General features: G+C 39.3%; 3 protein-coding genes and 1 non-coding gene across 6 annotated transcripts in view; 2 read left to right on the top strand and 2 right to left on the bottom strand.

The window, feature by feature from the left end:
• LOC139937021 (uncharacterized) overlaps positions 1 to 415 on the bottom strand; it is a 30677-nt gene extending 30262 nt beyond the window's left edge. For both annotated transcript variants that reach the window (XM_071931994.1, XM_071931966.1), the window contains exon 1: positions 230 to 415. The gene's annotated coding sequence lies outside the window, so the exon portion shown is untranslated. The remainder of the gene's footprint in view (positions 1 to 229) is intronic.
• LOC139937052 (proton-coupled folate transporter-like) lies at positions 4 to 10878 on the top strand. 2 transcript variants are annotated; one of them, XM_071932042.1, is made up of 7 exons: positions 4 to 164; positions 1401 to 2248; positions 3176 to 3433; positions 4371 to 4454; positions 5541 to 5697; positions 7689 to 7735; positions 9247 to 10878. In XM_071932042.1, exons 2-7 carry the CDS (start codon positions 1405 to 1407, stop codon positions 9360 to 9362), a joined length of 1506 nt encoding a protein of 501 aa, XP_071788143.1. In that variant the 5' UTR covers positions 4 to 164; positions 1401 to 1404; the 3' UTR covers positions 9363 to 10878. The 2 variants fall into 2 exon arrangements, with proteins under 2 accessions (XP_071788143.1, XP_071788135.1); XM_071932034.1 differs by lacking the exon at positions 4 to 164 and adding an exon at positions 436 to 547.
• On the bottom strand, positions 9387 to 25064 carry LOC139937041 (uncharacterized). Its single transcript, XM_071932007.1, has 8 exons — positions 23177 to 25064; positions 21343 to 21565; positions 20103 to 20300; positions 19352 to 19485; positions 18860 to 18986; positions 18073 to 18243; positions 17372 to 17752; positions 9387 to 15951 (listed from the first exon to the last, which is right to left on the bottom strand). The coding sequence occupies exons 1-8, from the start codon at positions 24976 to 24978 to the stop codon at positions 15754 to 15756; spliced, it is 3234 nt and encodes a 1077-aa protein (XP_071788108.1). The 5' UTR covers positions 24979 to 25064; the 3' UTR covers positions 9387 to 15753.
• Positions 25065 to 25324: 260 nt separating this feature from the next.
• Positions 25325 to 25413, top strand: Trnay-gua (transfer RNA tyrosine (anticodon GUA)). Its single transcript is given in 2 exon segments — positions 25325 to 25361; positions 25378 to 25413. It is a non-coding gene; the product is annotated as a tRNA-Tyr (tRNA).
• Positions 25414 to 26680: the final 1267 nt, after the last annotated feature.

Consider the following 26680-nt stretch of genomic DNA (forward strand, 5'->3'; position numbering starts at 1 on the left):
GGTCGAGTTGTCCCCAAAAATTTCAAGGAATGAGACAGTACAGCTGTAGTGTGTTATTCTGTTTTTCTGGTGGTATGGCATGGTCTAGTGCGCATGCAAAAGATAATCCCACACACACAACCGCACTAACAACACAACTGATTGCAAACGCGAGGAAACTTTGAGTAAGTTTGTACATTTAGCGGCTTAAACGTTATAAAAAAACTTAAAATTTACTACAATTGTTTACCTTGAATAACTTCCTCATTTGCAGAAGCAAGCATACCACATTCTTATTAGTTACGTTTGTTTTTAACAGACATTTGTGGGAGACTTTGGTTCAGTCCGTGTGTCAGATTTTGCTTTGACTGCTCTTTTTGCAGTGGACCAGACTGATCTGATTATGCCTAGCAATAAGCTGTTAGACGTCTCGGTGTAATACAGTCAAAGTGGGCAGCAAATTAGTGCAATCTTAGAAGTTATCATAAAATAAAGGACTGTTAAAACTTTATGATAATGATGAATGCTTTATTAAACCTCCATGTACAAACTAACTGATGATTGGACAGTAAGTTATTGAGTTAAAATGATCTTATGCCTCATTCTGGTTCGGTGTGGACTGTTGATGGATACAAAAATTAAATAAAAAACAACCACTGCAAGAAATGTGCGGTTTAATTAATATTTATAACATTTTAACAAAACTAAAAAAGTGAAATGGATTGATAAAAAATTGTGTGGACTAGTTATTAGTTTACAGGTTGTATCATTGGTAGCAATGGTGAAGTTGTCTGCACTAATCTGTCATACTAATCTATTGTTGCATCAAAAGAATAAGTTACTCGCTAAAATTGCGTCCATTGCACATTATACATTTCAATCAGAGTTCCTTTGTTCTTTTTAGAACCATCACTTCTTGAAACTTTTCACATGGTTGTCACCTGCACAGTACACCATGCATGGCTTCAAAAATCCTGTGACCTTATTTCCATCTTCAGATGGAACTATTCCTTTAAAAAAAAATTCAGAAACAAAACTAGGTATCAGTGAAGATACAAAAACAATGAGCATTTCCAATCAGAACTATAATTTGAGTACAAAAAAATGTTGATTACACTCACACTTAAAGTCACCGAATAACCCTGTAACTCCCTACTCCTAGGTAGAACTATGAGGTTTGTTCTGTTATCATCTCACGTTAGTTGAGAACAGAATGAACCTCGTAGTTCTAGGGAAACTCCCAACCCAAGCCACAACTACTTGTATGTGTTGAGCATCACACTTCATTGGTTTTCCAGCTCAAGTTAGTCTTGAGTTTTGAGGGGATAAGTTGTTCTGTAGCTACTCCAAATGTTTTTTAAAAATCTTTTCCATTTTGGCGTGTTTACAGTGACATTCCTTTTTCTTTTTGACCGTGACAGCAAGATGGCGTCAGTGACCGTGGAGCCTGTTCTCTTCCTCTACATGATGAGTATGTTCATCATGTTCACAACAAACCAACTCTTCTTCATCAAGAAGGTCTGCTCGACAAGCTACAGCGACACAGTGTGCGCCAATCTGAGCTCCGACAAAGCCGCCGAGGATGCAGTCCAGACAGGCGCCTCGCATTGGATTCTGTTCTTCAACATCTGCACAAACATTCCGGGCGCATTTATGTCCATGTTTCTCGGAGCCACAAGCGACCGCGTCGGCCGCAAGAACATCATGATCCTTCCCCCCATAGGCACAGCCATTTCTGCGTCAGTGTTTGCATATACTTCTTACTACATAACCACTCCCCTAGGATACATTATCATTGCTGCCTTAGCTGTTGGAATGACCGGCAGTATAGGAGCAGCCTATGTGACAATCGTGAGCTATATGGCCGACATAACTGACCACTCCTCTCGCACCAAACGCTTCGGCATCCTAGAGGCTATGGTTTTCATCGGTGGGACTGTTGGACTCCTCTGTGCAGGCTCCTTGGGTGATCTAGAACATGGCTTCACCGCCATCTACCTACTTGTACTACTCATTCAAATTGTGATCATTTTGTACATCGTTTGTTGTTTGAACGAATCGCTGAAAGTGGAACACAGACGTGGTTTAGATGAGAAGGATAAGCCAGTTGGGTCTGGGTGTCTACCAAGATGGTGTTTGTGCTTCGGTCCCATCCTTGATAGTATGCGCCGTTCTCTCACTGTTTTCTTCGCAAAAAGGCCAGGAAAGAAGAGAAAATATTTGATAACTGTTCAAATAATCAACCTACTTAGCGTTATTGGAATGTCAGGTATGTATGAGACCCGTTGTTGTGGTGCTGCTTTGATACAGGGACCTTGCAGAGGTGCCAAGTCCAGACGCCAGCTATGCGTGAGATTTTTCAAAGCTCAACCCCCCCTCCCCCCTTGTGCGCAATAAGCGTTTTGCGCTCTGCCGAATTTTAGCTGAACCTGCTGGAAGAGCAAAAGTGTGCGCAATCTGCACATTTGCGCTCTGTTTGTACAAAGTTTGTACAAAAATGATGATTCTGATAAACTGCGTGCAATCTGAAGATGTAAGTCTGACCTTCCATCAATGTGGCTTCCACTTACTGTTTGCAGGGTAAAACATTTTACCTGTAAAATGCAATCACAAATTATATTGCTATACACACGCAAAGATTCTTCGCTCGCCCATCAGATTGTAAAATTATAGAATTTGCTGATTTACAGCTGTCACTGTGTCACAGCAAGTACCACCTTTTGTAGCGTGTCTTGACCGAGTGTCTAGAACAAGTTCTGATGGCTAAGTCATCGGAGTGCTGATTCAAATCCCGGTCGTGTCGACACTCATTGAGAGCAAGACACTACACTATAGCTTCGCATCAACTAGGAGTAGGCCTATATGGGTACCTTCGAAGGTAGGCCTAGAGGATTTTTATGTGATCGATTAGTAACCTGTAAGCCCATTAGCTTGCTGGTGCTGGGCGCACCCCAAAGGAGTTGAAACGGTTTCAGGGATGCTTCAGGCCCAATGAACAGGGGTCATAAAAGTAAAAGGTGCTTTGATGCATGGAGGAATTTTCTTCCTCCATGTTTGATGCAATGTTTTAAAACCATTCCTATTATTAATACCTGTATACGTACAAACTCCAGAAGTACTATTTTGCCATAGAGATGTTTTGTGCAGGTTTTTTTTATTACATTTTTTAATGTTGCTAAATTTGTTCTAAATCCAGGTGAAATGGACTTACTGGTTCTCTTCTCCAAGCACTCTCCCCTGAGCTGGGATGCTTTTACCATCGGTTTCTTCATGGCGCTGAAGAACATTCTCAAAGGGGCTGTCCTAATTGCGGTGTTACCATTACTGTTTTGGTGTATTGGGAAGGAACGTGCGATACACAAGGACCTTGTGTTGGCACAGATCGGCGTGATGTCCACCATGCTCAGCTTTGTCAACGTGGCATTCGCAAGGAACACCAGAGTCATGATGATGGGTGAGTTAAGCTTGTTGTGGTCAAGTCTAGGCCTGGTCTTCTTGTGAAATTTACTGCTCAAATAGTTGCAACTTTGACACTACTCGCAACTTATTTTTAATTCCAAAAATCCATTGCATTGTGAGAAATGACTTCTAATGTAGCTTTTGAGAAAGTGTTTGAATATGAAAAAAATTGAGGCCTTTCTCAGGCATCTGAAAGCATACAAATTTGTGCAACAAGGGTGTTTTTTCTTTCAATATTATCTTTCAATTTGATGACCAATTGACCCAAAATTGTCACAGATTTGTTGTTTTATGCATACTGGTCTTTGACAACTACCAAAGGTGTCCTGTGCCATTAAGCCGACCTCAGGTCGACGTTGCGTCAACAAAAAACAGTCGGCGACTGACTTTTCATGAACACACTGCACCTGAGCTAAGACCGTCGGGAACTTTTGAGTCGGCAATTATTTACCACCTGAGCGTAACTGATGATACCCAAGCCTACATCCGTATGGACTTTAAAGGGGGTAACCCTGTTTCAGCCGTAGGAGTAGGTGGCAACGGCTTCTGGAAAAAAACACCTTGAAGTGGCCTTCAGGCCTTGTGTGTCTGGCGACTTGCATAAAAAAAAACTTAAAAAAAAAATGCAATGATTTTGAGACAATCTGAAACAGTCGCCGTTTGAAAAAAATAAACAGTCACAAGAGTAGAACTATTTAAACTTGTACGACATGATCCCGGCGGTCGGGAACCAATCGCAGGCTCACGATTTCTCAGTTGTTGTGACCTGAGCATATTTTGATGGTTTGTTTCGAGCGCAGGAAAATTGTAGGTTAACCTGAGGCCGGCTTTAAGGATGTTTTGTTATTATTCCTTTTCTATGTTTGGACTGCAAGATGTTTTTTGCTCTCCTGTTATTTCTTTTCAGTTTTCAAAATGTTTCTTTTCTTCAGTTCCTCTTGTTGGATGTCTCTCTGGCTTTACTGGTGCAGTCCTGAGTTCCTTCAAGGCGCAGTTGGTTGAACCAAATGAATTTGGTAAGTAGAATTGTGCATAAAGGGAATAAAAGAGTGGCGATGGTGTCTAAAGCAGGTGCTAAAAAAAACAGGTAGGTATGTAGCCTTGTGATAATCGCTTGGTCATAACCTTGTAAGGTTTTAAATGGCCATTGAAGACCGAGTCACAACACTTTTATTCCCATTTTGAACTGCATTGTTTTTTTAAAGCGTAAAGACACTGGACACTAATGGTAATTGTGAAAGACCAGTTTTCTCACTTGGTGTATCGCAACATATGCATAAAAAAAAAAAAAAAAGTGAAAATTTGACCTCAATTGGTCATCGAAGTTGCGAGATAGTATTGAAGAAAAAACACCCTTGTCACACGAAGTTGTGTGCTTTCAGATGCTTGATTTTGGGACCTCAAAATCTAATTCTGAGATATTTGTGGAAAATTACTTCTTTCTCGAAAACTCCATCTTTCAGAGGGAGCCGTTTAAATTGTTATTAATTAGCATGAAGTCTCTGAAAGCATACACCATACAGGTCATCCCTTTACTCAACCAAAAGGTTCCTACTTTTTTTCCAAGAAACAAATGACATGCCTGGCACACAAAGTAGACCCCATGTACATAATACAACATACCCCAATGTGAAAAAGGTTTGATGAAAATAGAGCGTGGCCAGGTTCCCCTCAGGAGTTGTAGATTCAACCATAGCACTTGAAGCTGTCCTATTTACTATGATTTCCCTGGATGCAATATACATGACCAACAGCTTTACATCCCAACATTGTATTATTTTTTTCAACAGGCGTCATGTTTGCCTGACATCATTCCCGGATATATGAAAATAGAAAATGCCGAGGATCACCCCAGGAGTCGTAGTTTAAACCAAAGCACTTGAAGCACTCAATCTATGATTTCCCTGGATGCAGTACACATGACCAACGGCTTTACATCCCAACTTTTTTTTTAAATAAAAAACTTTTATTTATTATTGGTATAAACAAACAAAATGACCAGAAGCAGTAGCTGAAAGGGTCACTTCGCAATGGTAAAAATATAAGAATGGATAAACTGTGGGATTTATGAATTTACATTGTATCATTTTTGTTCTATATAGGTGCCATGTTTGCCTGCACATCATTCCTGGATATATTCTGCCAGATGGCCGGGTCTCTTCTCTTCAACACACTGTATCCAGCCACTCTTCACATCTGGCCTGGTTTTTCCTTCCTTATAATGGCCGCTGTGTTTCTCATATCGCTTATAATCATGTTGTGAGTATTCAGCTTTTAATGCATTTAAACTTAAAATTCAAAGGTAATGGCGTCGCCCGAACTCCCCACTTGACTTTAAAACACACACAACTTTGTTTGCAGTCATTCTGTGGACATTTCCTTTGTTCTGAAAATCCTATTCATCAACACTTGTTGTGTGTGTGGAGATGTGTAAGTCAACATGTGTTTCAAGTCCCTACATTACGTGGACCTATTCACTTCTCAGGTCCACACTTTGTATGTGGTGTTAAAGACACTGGACACCTTTGGGAATTTTGTCAAAGACCAGTCTTCTCAGTTGGTGTATCTCAACATATGCACAAAATAACCAACCTGTCAAAATTTAAACGCAGTTGGTCGTCCAAGCTGCGAGAGAATAATGGAAAAAACACCCTTGTCTCACAAATTTGTGTGCGTTCAGATGCTTTAATTCGGGACCTAAAAATCTAATTCTGAGCTCTCGAAATCAAATTCGTGGAAAGTTACTTCTTCCTTAATAAAATCATTACTTCAGAGGGAGCCGTTTCTCACTATATTTTATACTATCAACAGCTCTCTATTGCTCATTACCAAGTAAGTTTGTATGCTAACAACTATTTTGAGTAATTACCAAATAGTGTCCAGTGCCTTTAATGTCTTATTTATCCAGCCTGGATTGATAAACTTATCCAGTCCCTCTAACACAACACAGCCCTTCTAGGCGATGGAAATATCCAACATCTTATAAGCCTCTAGTATTTTTTGCTCTCCTTAATTTTTTCATTCAATGATGAAAACGGGCGTGACATTTTCAGCAAATTGGTGAGTTTCACTTGATTGTTATGACAGCCCTTTAGTGTTCTTGCTGTGACTGATGAACCGAATACCCAAGGTGCAGAACCAAGTGCCTCGTGGCAGATTTGGAGTGATAACTGGCAATGTGTTACATGTAGCATTGACCCTTTTTTTTAATGGTAATCGCCAGTGAAAGTTCTTCATCAATGACCCTTATCCAAGTGGATGCCTGAGCATAACTTCTTTGATTTTAACATCTTTTTATTGTTTTCCCCTTCAGGTAGTTTTTTATGTAAATTTCAATAATTAATGATTAATGTATATATATTTGTGTATGTGTGCAACTCCCTTTTTAATGTTGAATGCACATGCAATTTATTGAATGTATAATTGTAATAATTGTTTGTTTTAAAAGTTTTTTTCAATGTGGGATGTTCTGAATCACTCAATTCAGCCTTTTGCCTGGTTGCCATGTGATTAAGAAACCTTTAATGAATGTTAGGAAAGAGTCTCAACTCCTCAAATACTCCCTATTCACCTATTTTTCTATTAGAATGTACTTCATCAAAGTGAGTAGTGCAAAACTACAGAGAAATGTTGAACTTAATTTTTTTATTTTTTGCTCCTTGTGGTGTTGTTTAGTTTTGAATAATAATTTGTCTTCTGTGTGGTTTTTAATTGTGCTTTCTGTATTACGTGTTGCTTTTTACGTAAATGTAGTTTTATTTTGTGTTAAGCCCTTCGAGGCCTAGCATGTTTGGTAGATATGTGCACTATATGAGACTTTGATATTATTATTATTATTATATAGGCCTAAATACCTTTTTATTATTAGTATTAGTATTATTATTATTATTATTATTATTAACTTCAAAGCCTGTTTTGTAAGGACTTGTCAGAAATTTGGTACTTTGACAGCATTGACATTTACTTACAATGGCCACACTTTGAAAAGTGTGGTCTTAATCCTGACCCTCTCCTTACTTACAATCATTTTAAAATAATTTAAACCATGAGAAAAATCAGATTCCTTTTACAAGTACAAAGGTAAAGTAGTTGTTCTTATTTTCATTTCATAAAATGAGACCACATGGCTTGAAACACCCGCTAGACGACTGGCCTGAATCCAGTAATGTTGTCGTATTGCAGTCAATGTGCTGCTTTGTTAAGCAATTGTTTTAGTTGTCAGATTTATAACATATATTTTTTATTAACAGTTGGCTGCAGTATGACATGAAGAAATCAATACGATGGGGTAGAAATGGTGAGTACACCTTACTGAGTCGAGAAAAAAACTTTCACCACATTATTTCTTGTCATAAAAGCATCTGTCCTCCTGTCCTCTGTCCTCAAAATGTCAAGATTAGATTCTGATAATTGACCAGAGATTTGTTCATTTTGTTGTTTTTCCATCTGCCTGACAAATGTAATCATTGTCAATACTACTCATGGTTTATGATTTATTCATAAATACCTCAGACAGTTTCGCTATTCCTATTGGTGGAGAGCGCGTCACGTGGGGGTGTTTAAACAGTTGATAATGAACAGCTGGAGCTCTGTTTATAATCGGTTGTTTTCAGATACTACGCGCTAGTCTTGGTGCAAAGCATATCTCGTTACGGACGATGCAGGCGCTGTCGGTGAGTTGGCCGCGCTGTGTGTGAAAGGAAAACGAGAACTGCTTGCACCTAGACTAGGATCTGAAAACTGTCATCTCAGTCATAACAATGCAACACACGAACGTACAGAGTTTTTTACTTTATTACGCCTTTAAACCTAAAAAGCATTTATGAATGGGAATAAATGAGTAGTGACTCGTTCTTAAACTGCCGTTTCAAACCTTGCAGGGTCGTTGCCCTGCCGGTTTTAAACGGCCTACCCTTTTGTTCCTTTATTTAAAAACATTCAAATATTTGCGGTCAAACGACCGAATTGCATTATGAATTTACAATTTTAAAACACATTCAGATCACACAAAATAAAAGATTAATTAAACATTCATTACAAAAGGAGAAAAATTGCCCATGGGTATCAAATTTTTGTTGATGATGAGACAGTTTTATTCTACTTGTGGCTGAGTGTTCTAGCGCACTGTGGGTTTACTGATCACATCAGAGTGTGAATTCAAGTCCCAGTCTTGGCACCTTTTGACCTTAAGAAAGACACTTAAAGACAGTGGACACTATTGGTAATTGTCAAAGACCAGTCTTCTTACTTGTTGTATCTCAACATATGCATAAAATAACAAACCTGTGAAAATTTGAGCTCGCCGAATTTGTTAGATAATAATGAAAGAAAAAACACCCTTGTCACACGAAGTTGTGTGCTTTCTGATGCTTGATTTCGAGACCTCGAATTCTAAACTTGAGGTCTCGAAATCAAGTTACTTCTTTCTCGAAAACTACGTCACTTCAGAGGGAGCTGTTTCTCACAATGTTTTATACCATCAACCTCTCCCCATTACTCGTAATCAAGAAAGGTTTTATGATGATAATTATTTTGAGTAATTACCAATAGTGTCCACTGCCTTTAACCATTATTGCTTTGGCTATCAGATGGGACGTCAAGTCGTTGGTCATTAAGAGTAGGGTGTTTGACCCAGCATTTTCTGCCATGGTTGGCTCCAGATTGCACAACATTACATTGTCAAAACATTACATTGTCTTATCTTATTTTATTTCAAATTTGAATTTCGTAAAGAGTTTTTTGAAAACCATGAGAATGCATCATTTCTTAAATCTTTCTGTTTGCCTTTTGTTTTATTCTTCTTCATAGTTTTTGGGCAGAAGAATGAGAAGCTGCTCCTTGACAAGGTTGAGTCTGATTCAGAAGATGAGAACACTCTCTACATGACGCCGCTTCCAGAACATCTGCCAAGTCTCACTAAATAACTTATAATGTGGCTTGGTAAAACAAATGTCCGTATTTACCACTCACTTTTTATGATTTTAGTGTGCAATACGATCATCAAATTATATGTTATAAGGATTATAATGTCAGCTGAAATATCAGAAATCTGTTTGTATCACTTCGTACAAAATGGATCAAAAACAAAATGATGCTGCCAGGAGAGCTCAACGTCTCACAAAATAACTTATAATGTGGCTTGGTAAAACAAATACCCGTATTCAACAGTCACTTTTTATGATTTTAGTGTGCAATACGATCATCAAATTATAAGGATTATAATGTCAGCTGAACATCAGAAATTTGTTTGTATCACTTCATACAAAATAGATCAAATACAAAATGGTGCTGCCAGGAGAGCTCAAAGTCTCACAAAATGGTTTATGGTGTGGCTTGGTAAAACAAATGTCCACATTCAACAGTCACTTTTTATGATTTTAGTGTGCAATACGATCATCAAATTATAAGGATTATAATGAAACTTCAGAAATCTATTTGTATCTTATCATAGAAAATATATCATATATCGGATATTACCAAAATCGAAGCTCGGTACTCGATTGGCTACCATAGTCGACTAACAATTTTAAGCAATATGAAACAGGCAGCTGAAGTCAATGAATTGTTTACACCAGGCATTTAACATGAACTGCATGTTTACTTATAATTTAGCCGCTGTAAAACATTCTCGCTGATAAACATGGAACTTTCGGAAGTAAAAGCCAACAGTCTTGGAAACATAGCTCCACAGATAATTGGTTGCAGAGGTGGGATAATACCTCATGGCTGTACAGATTGAATTTGGAATGTGCCTACAAAAAAATCAACCTAATAATTATAAAGATTTTATACTATGTTTTGTACGCTTTGGAAAACGTTTTGAATTTAAGAAAAAGCTGTCATCGCAGTTGGAGCCTGAATTAAGACTTTGTTTTACAGAAAATATCTTTAATATCTTTTTAAAAAAAATTGTGTTTACTCAAATTTTCAGAAGGACCAGAGGAGGTAGGCAACTAGTAACATGAGTTTAAGAAATGAGCTGGAAAAGGGTACAATTGAAAAGAGAATCACTTTATCAGCTCAATGTTTTCATGACAAGTTTATTACGTTCGCAAATCGAGATATACATCACCGTTGAACTTAAAATGTAACAAACAAAATAATAATGTACGTTAAGCAAAATGTACAAGTATCTACAGAACATCAATTATTGATGGTCACAGAGACAAAATAATGAGCAAAAGCTGCTTAGCACAAAAAAACTACCACATGTGTTTAATTAAGTCAAACAAAATTCACATTCATCATACAGAATGATTATTTAAATTAGATAAACAAAATCGTTGAATTGCTTCATTTTGATTATTGACTTTCACAAAGTTGTATTTGGAGATAACTCTTTAACCCTGCAGGAATGGTAACAATTTTTACCAATCTGTTTAAAAAGCAAGTTTTTTTTAAAGCACAGTCTAAACTTGCTTGTTGTTGTAAAAGAAAGAATTACCAGCCAAATACTATGATTTGATGTTGAGAGACTGGTTCCCTCACTACCCTTGGTAAGGATTTAGTGCTATCAATGTGACTGGACTTAAGTGTAGAATCGAGGTGATAAGATTGTACGTGCAAATCCACACCTTAGAGTCTATTCTCTGACTTCAACTACTTCCCCTAAAACCATTGATTTTAATGTATTTTGTAACATGACTACAAAATGCGTCTTCCCACAAGGGAAACTGACTGGGTAAATTTGTAAATAATTTGTGGCTGAACAAAGAACACCCGTCTGAGCAAGACTTGAATCTGTGACCTCCAGATTTGCGTACATCTTTGTTTAGGAGCGCCAGTCTAAGATGTTGGGGACTTTTCGACGACAGATGGTTCTGCGACGGTAATGATGACATTTGGCGTCATGTGCGCATGTGACAGCTTTGAGGACCGTCGTCCCTCAATTTCTACAACAGTATTTGGGATGAATATTCGTTGTGCTGAAAAAGACAACATGTGGCTTAAAAATCGTCGCAGAACCATCCATCGTAGAAAACGAAAACTCCCTATTGTCAAAATAGGGAGGCCCCCAAGATCAAGGCTAGATACCTTAGTTGGTAGAGTGCTAGCCAATTGATCAGGAGGTCACAGGTTCAAGCCCTGCTTTTGTCATTTCTTCCTTAATTAAAAAACAAATACCTAGTTTTGTATATGGTAAGTTCGTTTTAAACTGAACAAGTTTAGGCAAATTCAGAACGATACTACAGTCAATTATCGAATGAACAGTTTTCGGAACCACTGCTATTGTAGGCAAACTTGCAGGCAATTCTTCAAGTCATCTCGGTGCAGATTTTTCTGCTATAAACCGTGCAAGTCTTGTGCGTAATCTAACATTTAGTGACCACTATGGTCCCATGTATATTACTTAAATCAACATTGACTCCCCAACAAGCATTGGCTTCCCAACTACCAAACCAACACTGGTATCCCAACCAACACTGGTATCCCAACCAACACTGGTATCCCAACCAACACTGGTATCCCAACCAACACTGGTATCCCAACCAACACTGGTATCCAAACCAACACTGGTATCCCAACCAACACTGGTATCCAAACCAACACTGGTATCCAAACCAACACTGGTATCCAAACCAGCATTGGCTCCCCAACCAACACTAGCTCCACAACCAACACTGGCCCCCAACTATACATCAACATTGGCCCCCTAACTAACACTAGCTCCCAAACACTATTCTGGCAACCTACAATGGAATTAGTAGGGTGACAGGTAGAACAATTGGATCTAAAAGGCACTGGACGCTATTGGTAATTACTTAAAATAACTGTTAACATAAAAACTTGGTTGGTAACAAGCAATGAAGAGCTGTTGATAGTATACAATATTGTGAGAAACGGCTCCCTCTGAGGTAACATAGTTTTTGTGAAAGAGGTAACTCTTCACTCAAACATTAGAAGACCCCTGGCATCTGAAAGCACACAAATTTGTGCAACAAGGGTGTTTTCCTGTCATTATTCTCTTGCAACTTTGATAACCAATTGAGTAAAACAACGTACAGATTTGTTATTTTATGCATGTTAGGATACACCATGTGAGGATACTGGTCTTTGACAATTGACAAAGGTGTCCAATGCCTTTCAGTTACATTAAGTAACATTTCAATAAAAAGTCTTCCCAAATAAATATTTTTTCAGCATCTCTTATTAGATTACTCTTTTATAAAGTAACTCATAAATGTGATTTGTGAATTGGTTATTATCCTTTGGTTATTGTTTATTTATCAATCAGGCAAATCAAAATCTATTTATTATGATGTATTCTTTGAAATTTGATATAATTCTTTTTTTTTTACAATTGCCATCTGATTCAGTATGGTGTCAGTAATTTAAATAAATTCATGAGATTTTTTTCTTAACTTAGACTCTGTCTACACAGTATAATTTGTTCCATGCTCACAGAAACATCTTATCAGACAAGATATAAAATTAGAAAACACCCTAAACAGTCTGGAGTCTTCGATGTAAAGCTTCTGTTGTCAATAAGCTCATAGTTACTGTAAAATTGCTTTTATTTTGATTATTTACAAACAGTTTATACCAAGCTTGTTGCTACCGATACTAAGCGCACATTGACTTCATGCACACAAACACCAAACCAAGCGTACTAACTACATCCCAAATAGACAGTACTGACCAAAATGAAGTGATCCAATGCAGTGAATCTTCTCTTAATATGGCCACGCATCTCGATCCAAGGAGGGATGCCAGGGCAAGAATTCTCCACATGTATAAGTTAACATATCAAGCCGATACATGCGAATTGCAAGCCCCAAAAAACAAATAAACACTTTGATTTATTAATTTTTTTGGTGGGACGGGGGCTTGAGCTCATAGTACAGTATTCTGTAGGTATAGATACTGTACACAAACACCATTCCAAAATAAGAACATCATCCTTCTATTAAAAACAGACAGTTTTTTTGTATTAATTCATGATGAAGGTTATTTTGATCAGGGCAGTAACTTTAATGACAGCTTGATTTGTCGTCATGCTCAAAAGAGAATTTCGTTCAGCTGAAATGAACAACCAGCTGGTTTATTTTATTTCAGTGTTTCTTGAATTAAAAACCAAATTTGGAACACAAGTAGACTCTGCTCTCTTAGCATAAAACCTTACTTGGTAGCAGTAATGGGGAGAGGTTGGTAGTATAAAACATTGTGAGAAACGGCTCCCTCTGAAGTGGAGTAGTTTTCAAGAAAGAAGTAATTTTCCACAAATTTGATTTCGAGACCTCAAGTTTAAAATTTGAGGTCCCGAAATCAAGCATCTGAAAGCCCACAAGTGACAAGGGTGTTTTTTTCTTTCATAGTTATCTCGCAACTCCGACGACCAATCAAGCTCAAATTTTTACAGGTTTGTTATTATATGCACATCGGATCTGGATTTTTTAATTTTGAGAGGACATGACCATTTTCTCTTTTCAAAGGGCACTTCCAATGGAAATGATTAAAGTCTGTTGGAAACTTTTGAAGGCCAAGACCCGAGCCAACAGAAACCATGGCCTCCGTTGCCCCTGTGTAATTCCCTGCCTGGCACTTCCAAAGCGATTAATCATGTGGGCCAAACATACCACTCTTATCACAGTCCATAAGCTTACATTGTGAGCGAGTTAACTAGGACTAGAGTTAACAAACTTTGAACAAAATCTGATGAGTTCTCACCAGGAAGAATCCAAGGCAAAGTTCGCACAATGACCATTATTTGTCAACTTGCAGCTGATATTAACTGGTACTCAATACTGGAAGCAATATCAGCTCCTAGTCAACTAATAGTCCTTGTGTGACATTTGCCCAAGCTCATAACCAGAGGAGCAACAGTGAAGCTTTAAATTGTACGGGTGCATGCCATAGTTATACACAGTTTAGTTTTGCTACACACCTTTACAAAAAGGAAAGTTAGAGTCATAGATTGGTTTCTGTTACTGTAATGCTTATTTATAGGCAAAACCAAAATTCATGATACAATTAAGGTCACAAGTAAAAGGTTCAGCTGAATTCATTGTCTACTATTGCTTAGAAAACAGCTCAAAACTGTCATGGTATTTTTACAAGAATGTTGAATCCATCCACGACTAGTGAGTTGACAGCGAGTACCAACCACATCTCTGGTAGCAGCATTTGCGAAACAGACTTGGCTACTTAAGGGTTGAACAGGTATGGCTACTAAAGGGTTGAACACTCACAAATCTGAAGAACAATTCATGCATGAATCGCTCCTCAGAGGATCGCTTCTAAGATTCAAATGATTGTGGGTGAAAAGTTATCCCAATCATATTACTTGTGGAGAACAGTTCATGCTTGAATCGCTCCTCAGAAGTGGTCGTGGCCGAGCGGTTAAGATCACCAAATTCAAACTCTGGTGTTTCTGATCAGCAGAGTGTGGGTTCGAATCCCCAGCCGTGACACTGTGTCCTTGAGCAATACACTTAACCATTGCTTCGTCCTTCGAATGGGACGTAAAGTCGTTGGTCCCATGTGTTGTGTATCGCATGTAAAAGAACCCAGGGCACTTATCGAAAAGAGAAGGGGGTTCGCCCCGGTGTTCCTGGCTGTGGCTGCTTAATGCGCCGTAGCACCTTGTAAAACCCTTATAAGGTGCTAACTAATTGGGTCTCAAAATTCATCACTGCAATAACCTATCTTTCTGAAAGTTTCTATATACTCAGCGCCTTGAGTACCTTGTTTGGTAGATACGTGCGCTATATAAGACTTCGATATTATTATTATTATTATTATTATATTATTACTTTGAAGGGAATCTTTTCTCAAAATAAATTATACAACCAACAGCAACAGTGCTTCTCACCAAGTAAGTCTTTGGTAATAGATTTTTGGGAGTACTAACCAATCTATGACCCAACCTTTGAGAATCTACCACCTTACAAACTTTCAGATATTGATTATATTTCTTGTACAACCACAGTCACTATTACATCACTAGAGGGCAGCAGACAAACCAGGCATAGGCCAATGCTTAAGATTGCGTACAAAATGGAAATCTACCCGGTTTGTCTACTTTTTCCTCTTCATTTGTGAACATCCTCATAGCTCTCCGATCCATTCATGAATATTTGTCATAAGTAGTTTTATATTTTCTTTAAACCAAACCCAAATATTTTGCTTGTACAGCTAATCGGCCATTGTCTGACAGAAAATGTAAGTGTACATCCACTAACATTCAATTCTTAACCCTTCTACTCTTGGTACCATTTTCCAGCAAGCAGAAAAGTACTCTTAAAATCATTCAACTGCGCAGGTTGTGTTTGTGAACAATATACATAGGTCTTATAGTCAAATCCAATGGGGGTGTTACCCTTGTCCGACCTCCATTGATAATAACTCTTGCACCGTCTCGATGGTCATCCCCTCTGGAGTGTGAATCTGCATGGCTGTACCGTCTGGCCGCTGGACGAGGAACGTTCCGTCTTGCATTTGCATGATGGTACTTCCTTCTGGGACTACAACCGATGTCTCTTCTTGATGGGCCTGCTCAGGCTGATGCGCATCCTAGAACAAAAAAATATGAACAATTAGAATGAGGTGTGCATATATTCTTTTTGAAAGGAAGTAACATTATTGACTTTTTCATCGAAGTGCTGTTAAAGGCAGTGGACACTATTGGTAATTACTCAAAATAATTATTAGCATAAAACCTTTCTTGGTGACGAGTAATGGGGAGAGGTCAATGGTATAAAACATTGTGAGAAACGGCTCCCTCTGAAGTGCCATAGTTTTCGAGAAAGAAGTAATTTTCCACGAATTTGATTTCAAGACCTCAGATTTAGAACTTGAGGTCTCGAAATCAATCATCTAAACGCACACAACTTTGTGTGACAAGGGTGTTTTTTCTTTCATTGTTATCTCGCAGATCGATGACAGATTGAGCTCAAATTTTCACAGGTTTGTTCCTTGATGCTTATGTTGAGACACACCAACTGTGAAGGCTAGTCTTTGACAACTACCAATAGTGTCTACTGCCTTTAAGAGTAGGTGTCAATCAATTAACAAGTATGACACAACAATTATTGAACTGTCTTGCTCAAGGATTTTAGCCTAATGAATGCTTCGGGAAGTTGACATCAATTAGCTCATGCCAGGGGCTTACCTGGATGAACACAGCAGAGTCTGATCGTTTCAACATTTGTTTGCGATTAACTGGTTAACCCATGTCAAACTGCGTGGGCACGTATGGGCGGTATGCGTGGTAATAGACTGTATTGAATAACCCCTTTTTTGCTATGAAAGTCGCCATCTTGTAGGTCAAACACATTGGCGTCTACACGCGTACATCAAAGAAACATGCAGCATGCAGCGTTCCTGGTTTGATTTCTACGGCACAAGCAAGCACACACACACGCACACGCTGGCAGACGCCATCTTGTAGGGCAAATATTTGAACGGTGACGTCATATTCAATACGGTCTATACGCAGGGCGCCTCCGTACAGTATGCGTGCTAAAGGGTTAACCAGTTAAACATATCAACCCAAGACCAGTCAAAATTGTTTCCAAATGGTCTGGCTGGCTAATTCAGTGTTAAAAGGCATCCCTATTGAGTATGAATCATGGACAGTGTTGTAGCAACGGTGTGCGTTGCCGGGCGGGCCTGTCCAGAACTAACACATTTCGCCCAGCTCTCTGAGCAAAACACATTTTGCTGCCCAGCACAGATTTCTCACAGATTGCACTAAAGTATAATAGTGCTCAATAATGGCCCCCATATCTAAACATGAATAACTCTGTTGAACTGTTTGCCCTTGGTGGACTAAATTGGAATTAGAGCCCACCACTAAAGATGGTCTAGCCACAACACTACTCATAAGGTGGAGAACAATCTGGGGGACAAGTGAAATGACAAGCTGACCGATCCCACTAGCTAGTCACTAAAAGGTTATGGGCAAACCCTAGTCAAAATTACATGCTCATACCTTCATTTCACCCTGGTCATCAGTAGCAGATGCAGCGAGGGCTGAAAGCTCTTCCGCCCTCTGAACAAACTCCACCCCAATCTCCGAGGGAATGGCTTCGCCCTCCTCCGCCCACTGCTTCCCGCCAGAGCTCTCGCCCATCTCTTCAGTAGTAGTGTGCTGCTCTGAATCCAGAGGAGTCACCAGGGTGGGGGACTGTGCCTGTATAGATGGTTCTGTGATGCCTGATGCCTGGTTATGCACTGCAGATGGCTCTGTCCCGGTTGGCTGTTCTTGATCCATGGGGGTTACGGTGTCAGATGTCTGTGCACTTGGGTTTATGGCTGTTATGATCCGAGATGCGTCACTTTCTTGATTTGTCTTCAAGTTAGGCGAGGTTGTCTGTCATTAAAAAGAAGATTGGGTGCAAAAAGTGTTGTTTAATACTGTAAACAAAAATGAAGAGTTTAGTTAAAACAGTATTCATAATTAAATACCCCAGACAGTTTCGCTTTCCCTACTGGTGGAGAGCACGTCACTTTGGGGTGTTTAAATGACTGATAAAGACATAGCTAAAACTGTTTAAAACCGGCTGTCTTCGCATGTTGGGCGTGCAAGCTCATGTTAGTGCTAACACACATCAGTGTATATGGGTAAAACCAAAATGAATATAAAATAATTCACAAACTGATTTCTTCTTAATTTTTAAATCACTGATTCACCTCCAGCTGATCCGACTCGACTCCTGACACCTTCTCCATGTTTAGTTCTCCTGTGTTTACTGATGTTTCACTGCTAGCATTGCCTTCTTCTTTGGCATGATTGCTGACTGGCTGCAAGATGGAGGTCCCACCCTCTGGAGATGCTTCCGGCTTTTGTGGGATAACAGAGGCCTGACAGGAAGATACCAAAAATGATATTTGTGATCAGAGTAAATCAACCAAAAAGACAAAGTACTAACAAGCATCCCAAGATTATAAAATAAAAGAAAAACGTCTCTAACTTTTGATTTCTAGGCTATTATTATTTGTTTTGGAAGTTCATTTGTGGTTCATGGCTTGACAATAGACTTCCACAAATTCAACGACCTGCTACAAATTGCTATGAGCAATTTCTTTTTCAAAAAATATAAATTAAAATGAAGGTTTGATTTCATAAATTAAGCTGTAGTATTTGTTTGACTTGTTTTTGTATGTTTGATATAGTGCAAGACTTGCACAGGGGTCCCCATCAAACTGCAACAAACCCTAGTGTTGGAACTGAAAGTAGTCGTCAAGATGGCAGGGTTCTCACAAGGATTTTTCAAAAACAAGAATTGGCAGCAGCATGCTAAATTGAATCAATATCTTGGGAACATTTTTCACTTGGTGTTAATCTTGCTTTACAATGCCGTAATGTTTATTCTGGAGCATAATAAATGGTTTTAATTTGATGAGTTTTATGAAATTAATAATTCCCGACATGCTCCGTATGGGGGAGAGAACACTGGGTGGTCAAGGCAACACATACCTGATCCTTCTCAAGTCTCATCTTTTTCATCTCAGGTTCTGCGGAATCTTTGACGTCATCCTTGGAGATGACCTCAACTGTTCTCTTCAAGGTGCTGGCGATGCCCTCTGCTTCTAACAGCTTATACCTAAAGTTTACAATAATTTTTATTTATATATTTTATTTTAATTCTTCAATAATTATTTTATCAAGCAGAGGCCGTCCAGGGAAAGGCAAATTTTGCTTAGTGGGCTACATAATTGGCAGCACAGTCTGTATACTCCACGGACAGCTGAGATGGTTTAAGGAAAGAAATATTTTGCCCAGTGACCAGGGTGGTAATAATGTTTGAAGCGTAATGATCATTCTTTTGAATTGCACTATATAAGAGTCGACATTATTATTAAGTACAAAAATTAGTTGATGGTATGACGTCTCGACCCTAGCGAATCTTTCTCGAAGGCTAAATGAGATTTAAGTCTAACATCTCAATCCATGTGTTTTGAAGCTAACCTGAAGGGTGCATCTGTAGCCCCTGGTGGGGGTTCGCTAACTTTATACCAGCCTTTCTCAAAGTCTAGGACGCGAGCCAAGTCATCATCCTCATCCAGGAATATTCCTTCCGTATCCTGCTCATTGTCGTCCGCCTGGAGAGAAAAGGAATACAACATTTTGTAATATGTTTCTTAAACTTAAAATATAAGTTATACTCTTTCAAATGAATCTTTCAAAGTTCTCTTAAATTCACCACCTAAGTTTGCCAACAAAGTTATAACCAAATTAAAATTATCTTTATGTTGTATCGATGTTTTAGTTTTTTTTTATTTACTTATTTATATCTGAACAATTATACTTCAAGCTCTACTGGGTTGTGCTGCATTGTTAACCCTCTGACCACTCAATGCCATCCACTGTGGTGAACGAATCTATACAGAATGCAGTCAACCCTCCTACTGTTTGACTATTCAATATCATCCATTGCAGTTTTGAGTAATGCCAGCCTGCAACATGTTGTGTAGTATTGTGGTGCATCTAAACAGTACACAATCAACCCTCCTACTGTCTGACCATTCAAAATCAACCACCCCTAGATTTGAATGAAAGATAATCTCTTCCGGCCTGCAATGTGTCATGTGGTTGTGGTGCATCAACACCATACACAATCAACACTCCTACTGGATATCTGCGTAAACACAGAAATTTCAAATGCCTGCTTCCCATTCAGCCATTTCATCAGCCCACAACTATGAACTCTTTAACATACCTTCTCTAAGCAATTCAAAGCCATCTCCCTGACCTCTGACACCAGTTCTTCAAACAGCTGTAGAACCTTGAGCACCTCTGACGAGTTGTCCTTGGTCATCTCTGCCTTACTGAGGAGAAACTCCCACGGGGAAAGGGTGCTGGCCAGACGTGGCAGACACACGTCCATTAAGTCCTCATTGCTTAAAAATCCCAATGTCTGCCGTTAAAAATGATATATAATGATGTATTAGCAGAATTAAAACAACAATGATTTGGAAAAGGGTTGGAGAGATGATTTTCTTGTAAGAGATTCCTTTGGAACAACATTGTCTCCCTTAACAGTGGTCTTCTAGCCAAATGCCAGTTAAAACACCTGGGCCCAATTTTATAGAGCTGCTAAGCAAGAAAATTTGCTTAGCATGACATTTCTTCCTTGATAAAAACAGGATTACCAACCAAATTTCCCCGTGATTTTCAGGATAAGCAAACAACAGCTAAATACCAAATGAAATATGGTTGGTAATCCTGTTTTTATGAAGAGAGACATTTCATGCTAAGCAAATTTTCTTGCTTAGCAGCTCTATGAAATTGGGCCCAGAGGGCCAGTCAAAATTCACTCCAAGTACTCCGGCTAGCTAGTTCAGTTTTCAAAACTTCACTATTTCATTTGAAAATATGGACCAGTGAAAAGGGTGATGGGCTAGTGAAATGACAAGCTACCTGGTCCTGCTGGTTAGTCACTTAAAAAGTTAATGGCAAACACTGAACAGTCTTGGCCATGGTGGGTATGAACACAGATTAAACCAGTTATACTGAAAGTTCAAAAGAGGGGAAAGGATGGAACAATTTCATTGTGGGATTTGGATACTTCACATGAAAGACCTCAATGTCAGTATTGTACAAATGAACCATACTCAACATTAAGACAGGGCATGAATCTCACCATCAGATTCCATCTGGCTTGGTGTTGAGTTGTTTAAGGCATTTATCATGTTTATATGCTTGTTAAATCTACACTTAGGCCTGATACTTCACGGAAAAAGGCAATTGACTCCATGCCCCCTGGTCATTGCCTTGGTGCCCTAGAAATTAATATTTTCCTCAAAGGGTGCCCTTTACCAAAGAGAAAATGCCTTGGTGCCCTTGCCCTTTCAAGAATGAAGCATACAGGCCTGTAAAAACTACCTACTTACCCTTCTCACTGGAAAATAAGATCAAGAGTAAGAGGGTTAATGTTAAACTACTGATTGTTGTCTCACATTTCTCAAGCTTTCTTTCTGTTTTTCCTTCTTTCTGATGTTCAACATAGTCTCCGTCATTACAGGCCTGAATGGTGGTCGGCCTTTCCTGCGCTTTGTTGGCGTATCATCTTTAGCGGACTCGGTGGTATCAATCCCTATTGTTTCTGGTTGCTTATCTGGCGATGGGGGACCAGTGACAGGGCTTTTGGAGTCTTCCAAAAGACGATCAACGACACCCTCACTGATAAAATAAGAAAATCAAAAGAGTCAAAGGTGTTTCTATAAGCAATGTGATCCTAGTTTCATATGATTTAAGTGAGATTGTTAATAATAAATGAGGAAGTATAATTAGCAGTTGCAAACAGGGCTCAATTTCATGAAGCCTGTAGCAAGCATGAGAACTTCCTAAGCACAGAAAAACCTTGCTACCGCGAGAAACAAGTTACCAGCCACACTCCACAAATTTTACCATTGTTTCAACTGGTGCAAGTGGTGCTCCCAAACTTGTTTGCTTAGCAAAGATTTGTTTACACAGTATTTTCTACTAAAAACAGCAAAAGGACAGATGGTATAAATCACAAAAATCAGAGTCAAAGGCTAAATGACAATGCAACACACATTGTACAGTGTGTTGTGTTGTTGTTCCGCCTGAGAGAGACTCCACTAGGGTCTAGACTTGAGGTCATTAAAGGAACACGTTGCCTTGGATCGGACGAGTTGGTCAAAACAAAAGCGTTTGTAACCGTTTTTTATACTGCATATGGTTGGAAAGATGTTTTAAAAGTAGAATACAATGATCCACACAAGTTTGCCTCGAAATTGCGTGGTTTTCCTTCTACTGTGCGAACTAACACGGTCGGCCATTTATGGGAGTCAAAATTTTGACCCCCATAAATGGCCGACGTGTTAGTCGTCGAAGTAAAAGGAAAACCACGCAGTTTTGAGGCATGTTTGTGTGGATCATTGTATTCTACTTTTACATCTTTCTACCCATATGCATTTTATAAAAAACGGTTACAAACGCTTTTCAAAGACCAACTCGACCGATCCAAGGCAATGTGTTCCTTTAACAGGCTTGTTAGTGTATTTTTTACAAGTGAACTTAGTACTGTCCAGATATAGAACTATCCATTTTGTGGGCATGGTGCAACAACACTTTCTCCTGTTACAGGTCTGGAATAACATGGAATCCATGGCTTCTGTTGCACTGGCGTTGGCCTTGGTGCCCCTACAATACATTAGGTTTTTTAAAGGCAGTGGACACTATTGGTAATTACTCAAAATAATTATTAGCATAAAACCTTACTTGGTAACGAGTAATGGGGAGAGGTTGATGGTATAAAACGTTTTGGGAAACGGCTCCCTCTGGAGTGTTGTAGTTTTCGAGAAAGAAGTAATTTTCCACGAATTTGATTTTGAGACCTCAGATTTAGAATTTGAGGTCTCGAAATCAAGCATCGGAAAGCATACAACTTTGTGTGACAAGGGTGTTTTTTCTTTCATTGTTATCTCGCAACTTCGAAGACCAATTTAGCACAAATTTTCACATGTTGGTTATTTTGTGCATATGTTGACATACACCAAGTGAGAAGACTGGTCTTTGACAATTACCAATGTCCACTACCTTTAATGCGCCTTTTGCAAAATATTAAACTGGCCTTGCCCTCTCAGAAATTGAACTCCAGGCCACCAGCAATCACCCTTTCAATAAAACTCTGTTGTTCTTCTCCAATTTTTTTACATGATTTTCCATCCTGAAGTTTTTCTACCAGTATTTGACTTTTAAAGGCACAGAAAAAGGAAAATAAAAGAGTAATAAAAAATGGGGAGAAACAGTGAACAGTAAAATAACCTGTTTGTTTGATCAACAGGTTTATTATTAGAAACACCATCCACAGAAGGCGACTCTGCTTTTGATGACGTTGTCGGCTCCGACTGTTCATATTCCTCAATACTTCCATGTAGAGGCTCGGCCATAAGGTGTCGTGCAAGACCCGCCCGGCCGATGTAAGCTTTACTACAACTCCGACATTTGAAGCTCTTCAGGCGCCCACCCTGCGTTGTCGTCACTGGTTCAGCTGGCTCGAGATCTGATAATTCTTCATCATCGGATGGTTGACTATCTTGCCTGTCAACAAGCGGAAGGGTGCGAAAATTTTCAGTCCGGTACAAAGGGGGACGGGATATGCGACCCGAACGGGTGCGAGATTTCACCGGTTTCCATCCTGGTGGGGGTACATACTCTACTTCTTTCTTTGGGACCTTTGTCCCTGGTTGCCTTTTGCGTTTTTTACCGGCGAATGTTTTTGCAGCCGCGTTATTTCCAAGCATGGTTACATCTTTCCGAGCTCGGCCAGGTCTGTTTGTTGGTGTATTAAACGTACTACTGTTTGTTGTTATTATTTTTGCATTCAGTCCGAGTCTATTTCTTTTTTCGTATGGATCTTCAGGAACTCTAACAATTGTGATGGGCTGCCCGGGATTACGTTTCAGTAGAGCTTGGACTTCTGTATTGTTAACGATACTATTGATGAGTGTTTGATTAACTGCAGGTGACCCAGGAGGGGTTCGAATGGTCAGGGTCATTGGAGAGAAGACGCTGCGATTCCCAAGCGTAGTGGAATCAGGCTTCTGACTTTGCGCCGTAAGGTTGACGATGCTGCTGTTGGCATTATTAAGTACTGACCGACTTCCACTGACTGGTTGTAAATTGTTTAATACAGATTGGCTCAGGCTTGTCTGGGGTAAGACAGCATCGTTAAGATTAATTTGCTGCAGGTTTGTCCCATTGTGGATGAACTGGGCTGCAGGGGTTGGACTGCTTGAGATCACGGATCCACCAGCAGTGGGGGTTTTGTTTGTGGTAGTTGTGCTGGCACTGGCAGGAGAAGCAAAAGCTGAACTGCTGCTTTGCGATACATTGTTCGAGTTCGACAACACCGTTGATGTGTGAATGATATTCGCGAATGAACCGAGCAATGAATTGGCGGAGAGACCCGATATGCCTGTTGTTACCACATGGCCGTGTGGGACTTGATTTGTTCTGGCATCATTGGAAATGATGTTGTCAGGCACGGCACTGCTGACAGCTTCCTGAATCTTTTGCACATCAGTGAGCGATATGGTTACCGGTACCACACATGGTTCGTCCACAACATCTTGCCCTTGGTCATGAAATGTTAGGGTTTCTAAACCATTCCCGCCTTCGGTTATATGATGAGCCAATACCCCTTCATCTCCTTCTTGGGGCACTGGCTGCAGATCACTCGTTGAAGTTTGGCAGGTTTGATCAGGCTGCTGCTCAATTATCACACAATTTTCATCAGGATCCTGTGTCACAACTTGTGGGAATTCAATGATTTGCTCCCCCTGATCATTCACGGTGATTATAGCATTATGGGGAAGGGGGATCTCAATCTGTCTGGGCTGTTCTAAATCCCCTTGATTTAAGACTTCCTCCTCGACTTGGCTCTCCACACAATGCACGTTGTGTTCACCGTCTTCGGTGACGGTGGCTTGGCCGTCCGCTACGGGGTCAGAAACAGCGGTTACTACCTCCATCAAATCCCCGTTTCCCGAAACATCTGAAAATGCCATCGACACAATATCCATTGCGTTGCCTTCCGGAGTTTTTTCCGAATCCTCCATGCTCATGGACTTCACTCAACTCACACGAAACCCTCAGTATTCTGCAACAATAACAAAATCATAACACGGAGCTGTTGTCTTCGTGCCTAACATCTTCCGCCATGTTTTTTTTTTTTTTCAAGAAAGCGGGAATCGCGTTGAATCATGGGTAATCCATTAAGTCTACGCCATTTCATTAGAAGATTTTGTTGACACGAAATACGGTTTTTCATATCACTCAAATGAGTAAAAGTAACTTTCAACTTATGTAATTTTCAAGAGATCAAATTTATTTACTGGAAATAGAAAATTGCGATTACCAATTAATGTATGCATAGTATATAATTTTGTAAATCCCATTTCTGACATCGTCCCTTCGATAGCTCAGTTGGTAGAGCGGTGGACTGTAGATGAGTTCAAATTGATATCCATAGGTCGCTGGTTCGAATCCGGCTCGAAGGAGAAACCGTTCCTTTTTTATTTTTCTCACAAGATTTCCCTTTACTCGCAAGAGTAATTACCGTTCTTCAACTTTGTATGTATTTCTTTGCCATTTTGAACACTTCTTTGTCAATGGACTTATGGAAGATTCGAACGGACAAGACGGAAAACTTTGATTGTTGATTTATGTTGTTTACTGTACATAGTTCGACCACAGGTATTTCTCTATGGTTTGACTGCATGTGCTCCATAGAAACGATTAAACAAATACTCATTCAGAAATAAGTAGACATGTTTCGTTATCCGCATCTTTGTGCCGTTTCGGGACCCGAATAAAAAAAAAACGTGAAGCTAGGCCAGATTAATAATTATTTTATAATTCGCTATTTAAAGTTCTCATGGTCCTTGCTCTATGGGTGTAGGCCTGTGCATGTAAAACCCCAATCATCAAAATGATAGACCTAAAGTGGTAACAAAAACTAAATAAGTCAAAGTGATCATCGGGATCCCAATATTGCTTGTTTTTTTTTCTTGTGTTGCACTGTCGGGTTTATTAACCAAATGTTTATGCATAATAAATCATTTTGAAACAAGTCATCTGTCAATATTGTTCGAAGACAAACCATTTGAGTCTTTCAGACAAAAATTTGGAAATAATACACAAAATTAACGAGGTTTGAAAAATAATATGCATTCATAAGATTTGTACATAATTTTTTACGACAGACAGACTGGACACTTTACTGAACTGTCTTTCCTTCGATTTTTTGTATTACTATTTTACTTTAGGACTATATGTTCTGTTTGATTGATTACTAGTTCATCAATGAACCAGAATCAGGTAAATAAATCTCAGGATCTGTCATTGTTTTATGGATTGATACAAACTTGTCTAATAGTAATATTGCGTGCCCGCATGCGGTGGTTGTTGACTTTCAACAGTGGGACATTTTTCATGGCTATCTCTTTTCCCCAATTGAGTCCGGTCACTTGGGGGTAATTTTGCAATTCTTGGTGGCACTGGGCAATATAGCCAACAGTGAAAATCTAACCTCCCAATTGCAAACCGTGACCATGTCGTCAGCTATTGGTAATTATAGAGAGCTTTATGATTAATTCAAAGAGGCTGAAAGACTGAGAGGGAGAGAGTAACATCTTTTCACAAAAATTATTAAAGCAGTGGATTTTGTAGTTGATATCAACGTGGTGTTCTTTCTTTAATGTTGGGTATCCCCCATCCCTGCACATGCAAATATCACAATGAATCACTAGTATGCCTATATGGTCA

This window comes from Asterias amurensis, chromosome 1 (genome assembly GCF_032118995.1).
Source record: "Asterias amurensis chromosome 1, ASM3211899v1".
In the NCBI taxonomy this organism is placed as follows: Eukaryota; Metazoa; Echinodermata; class Asteroidea; order Forcipulatida; family Asteriidae; genus Asterias; species Asterias amurensis.

Bases quoted from the DNA above. Each gene is read 5' to 3' on its own strand.
- LOC139937041 (XM_071932007.1), bottom strand. From the start codon at position 24,978: ATGAGCATGGAGGATTCGGAAAAAACTCCGGAAGGCAACGCAATGGAT. The intron at 18,244-18,859 runs GTATGTGTTGCC...TCTTCCTGTCAG, and splicing joins TGAGACTTGAGAAGGATCAG to GCCTCTGTTATCCCACAAAA. The intron at 17,753-18,072 runs GTGAATCAGTGA...TTTTAATGACAG, and splicing joins TCGAGTCGGATCAGCTGGAG to ACAACCTCGCCTAACTTGAA.
- LOC139937052 (XM_071932034.1), top strand. The intron at 3,434-4,370 runs GTGAGTTAAGCT...TCTTTTCTTCAG, and splicing joins CACCAGAGTCATGATGATGG to TTCCTCTTGTTGGATGTCTC. The intron at 5,698-7,688 runs GTGAGTATTCAG...TTTTATTAACAG, and splicing joins ATATCGCTTATAATCATGTT to TTGGCTGCAGTATGACATGA.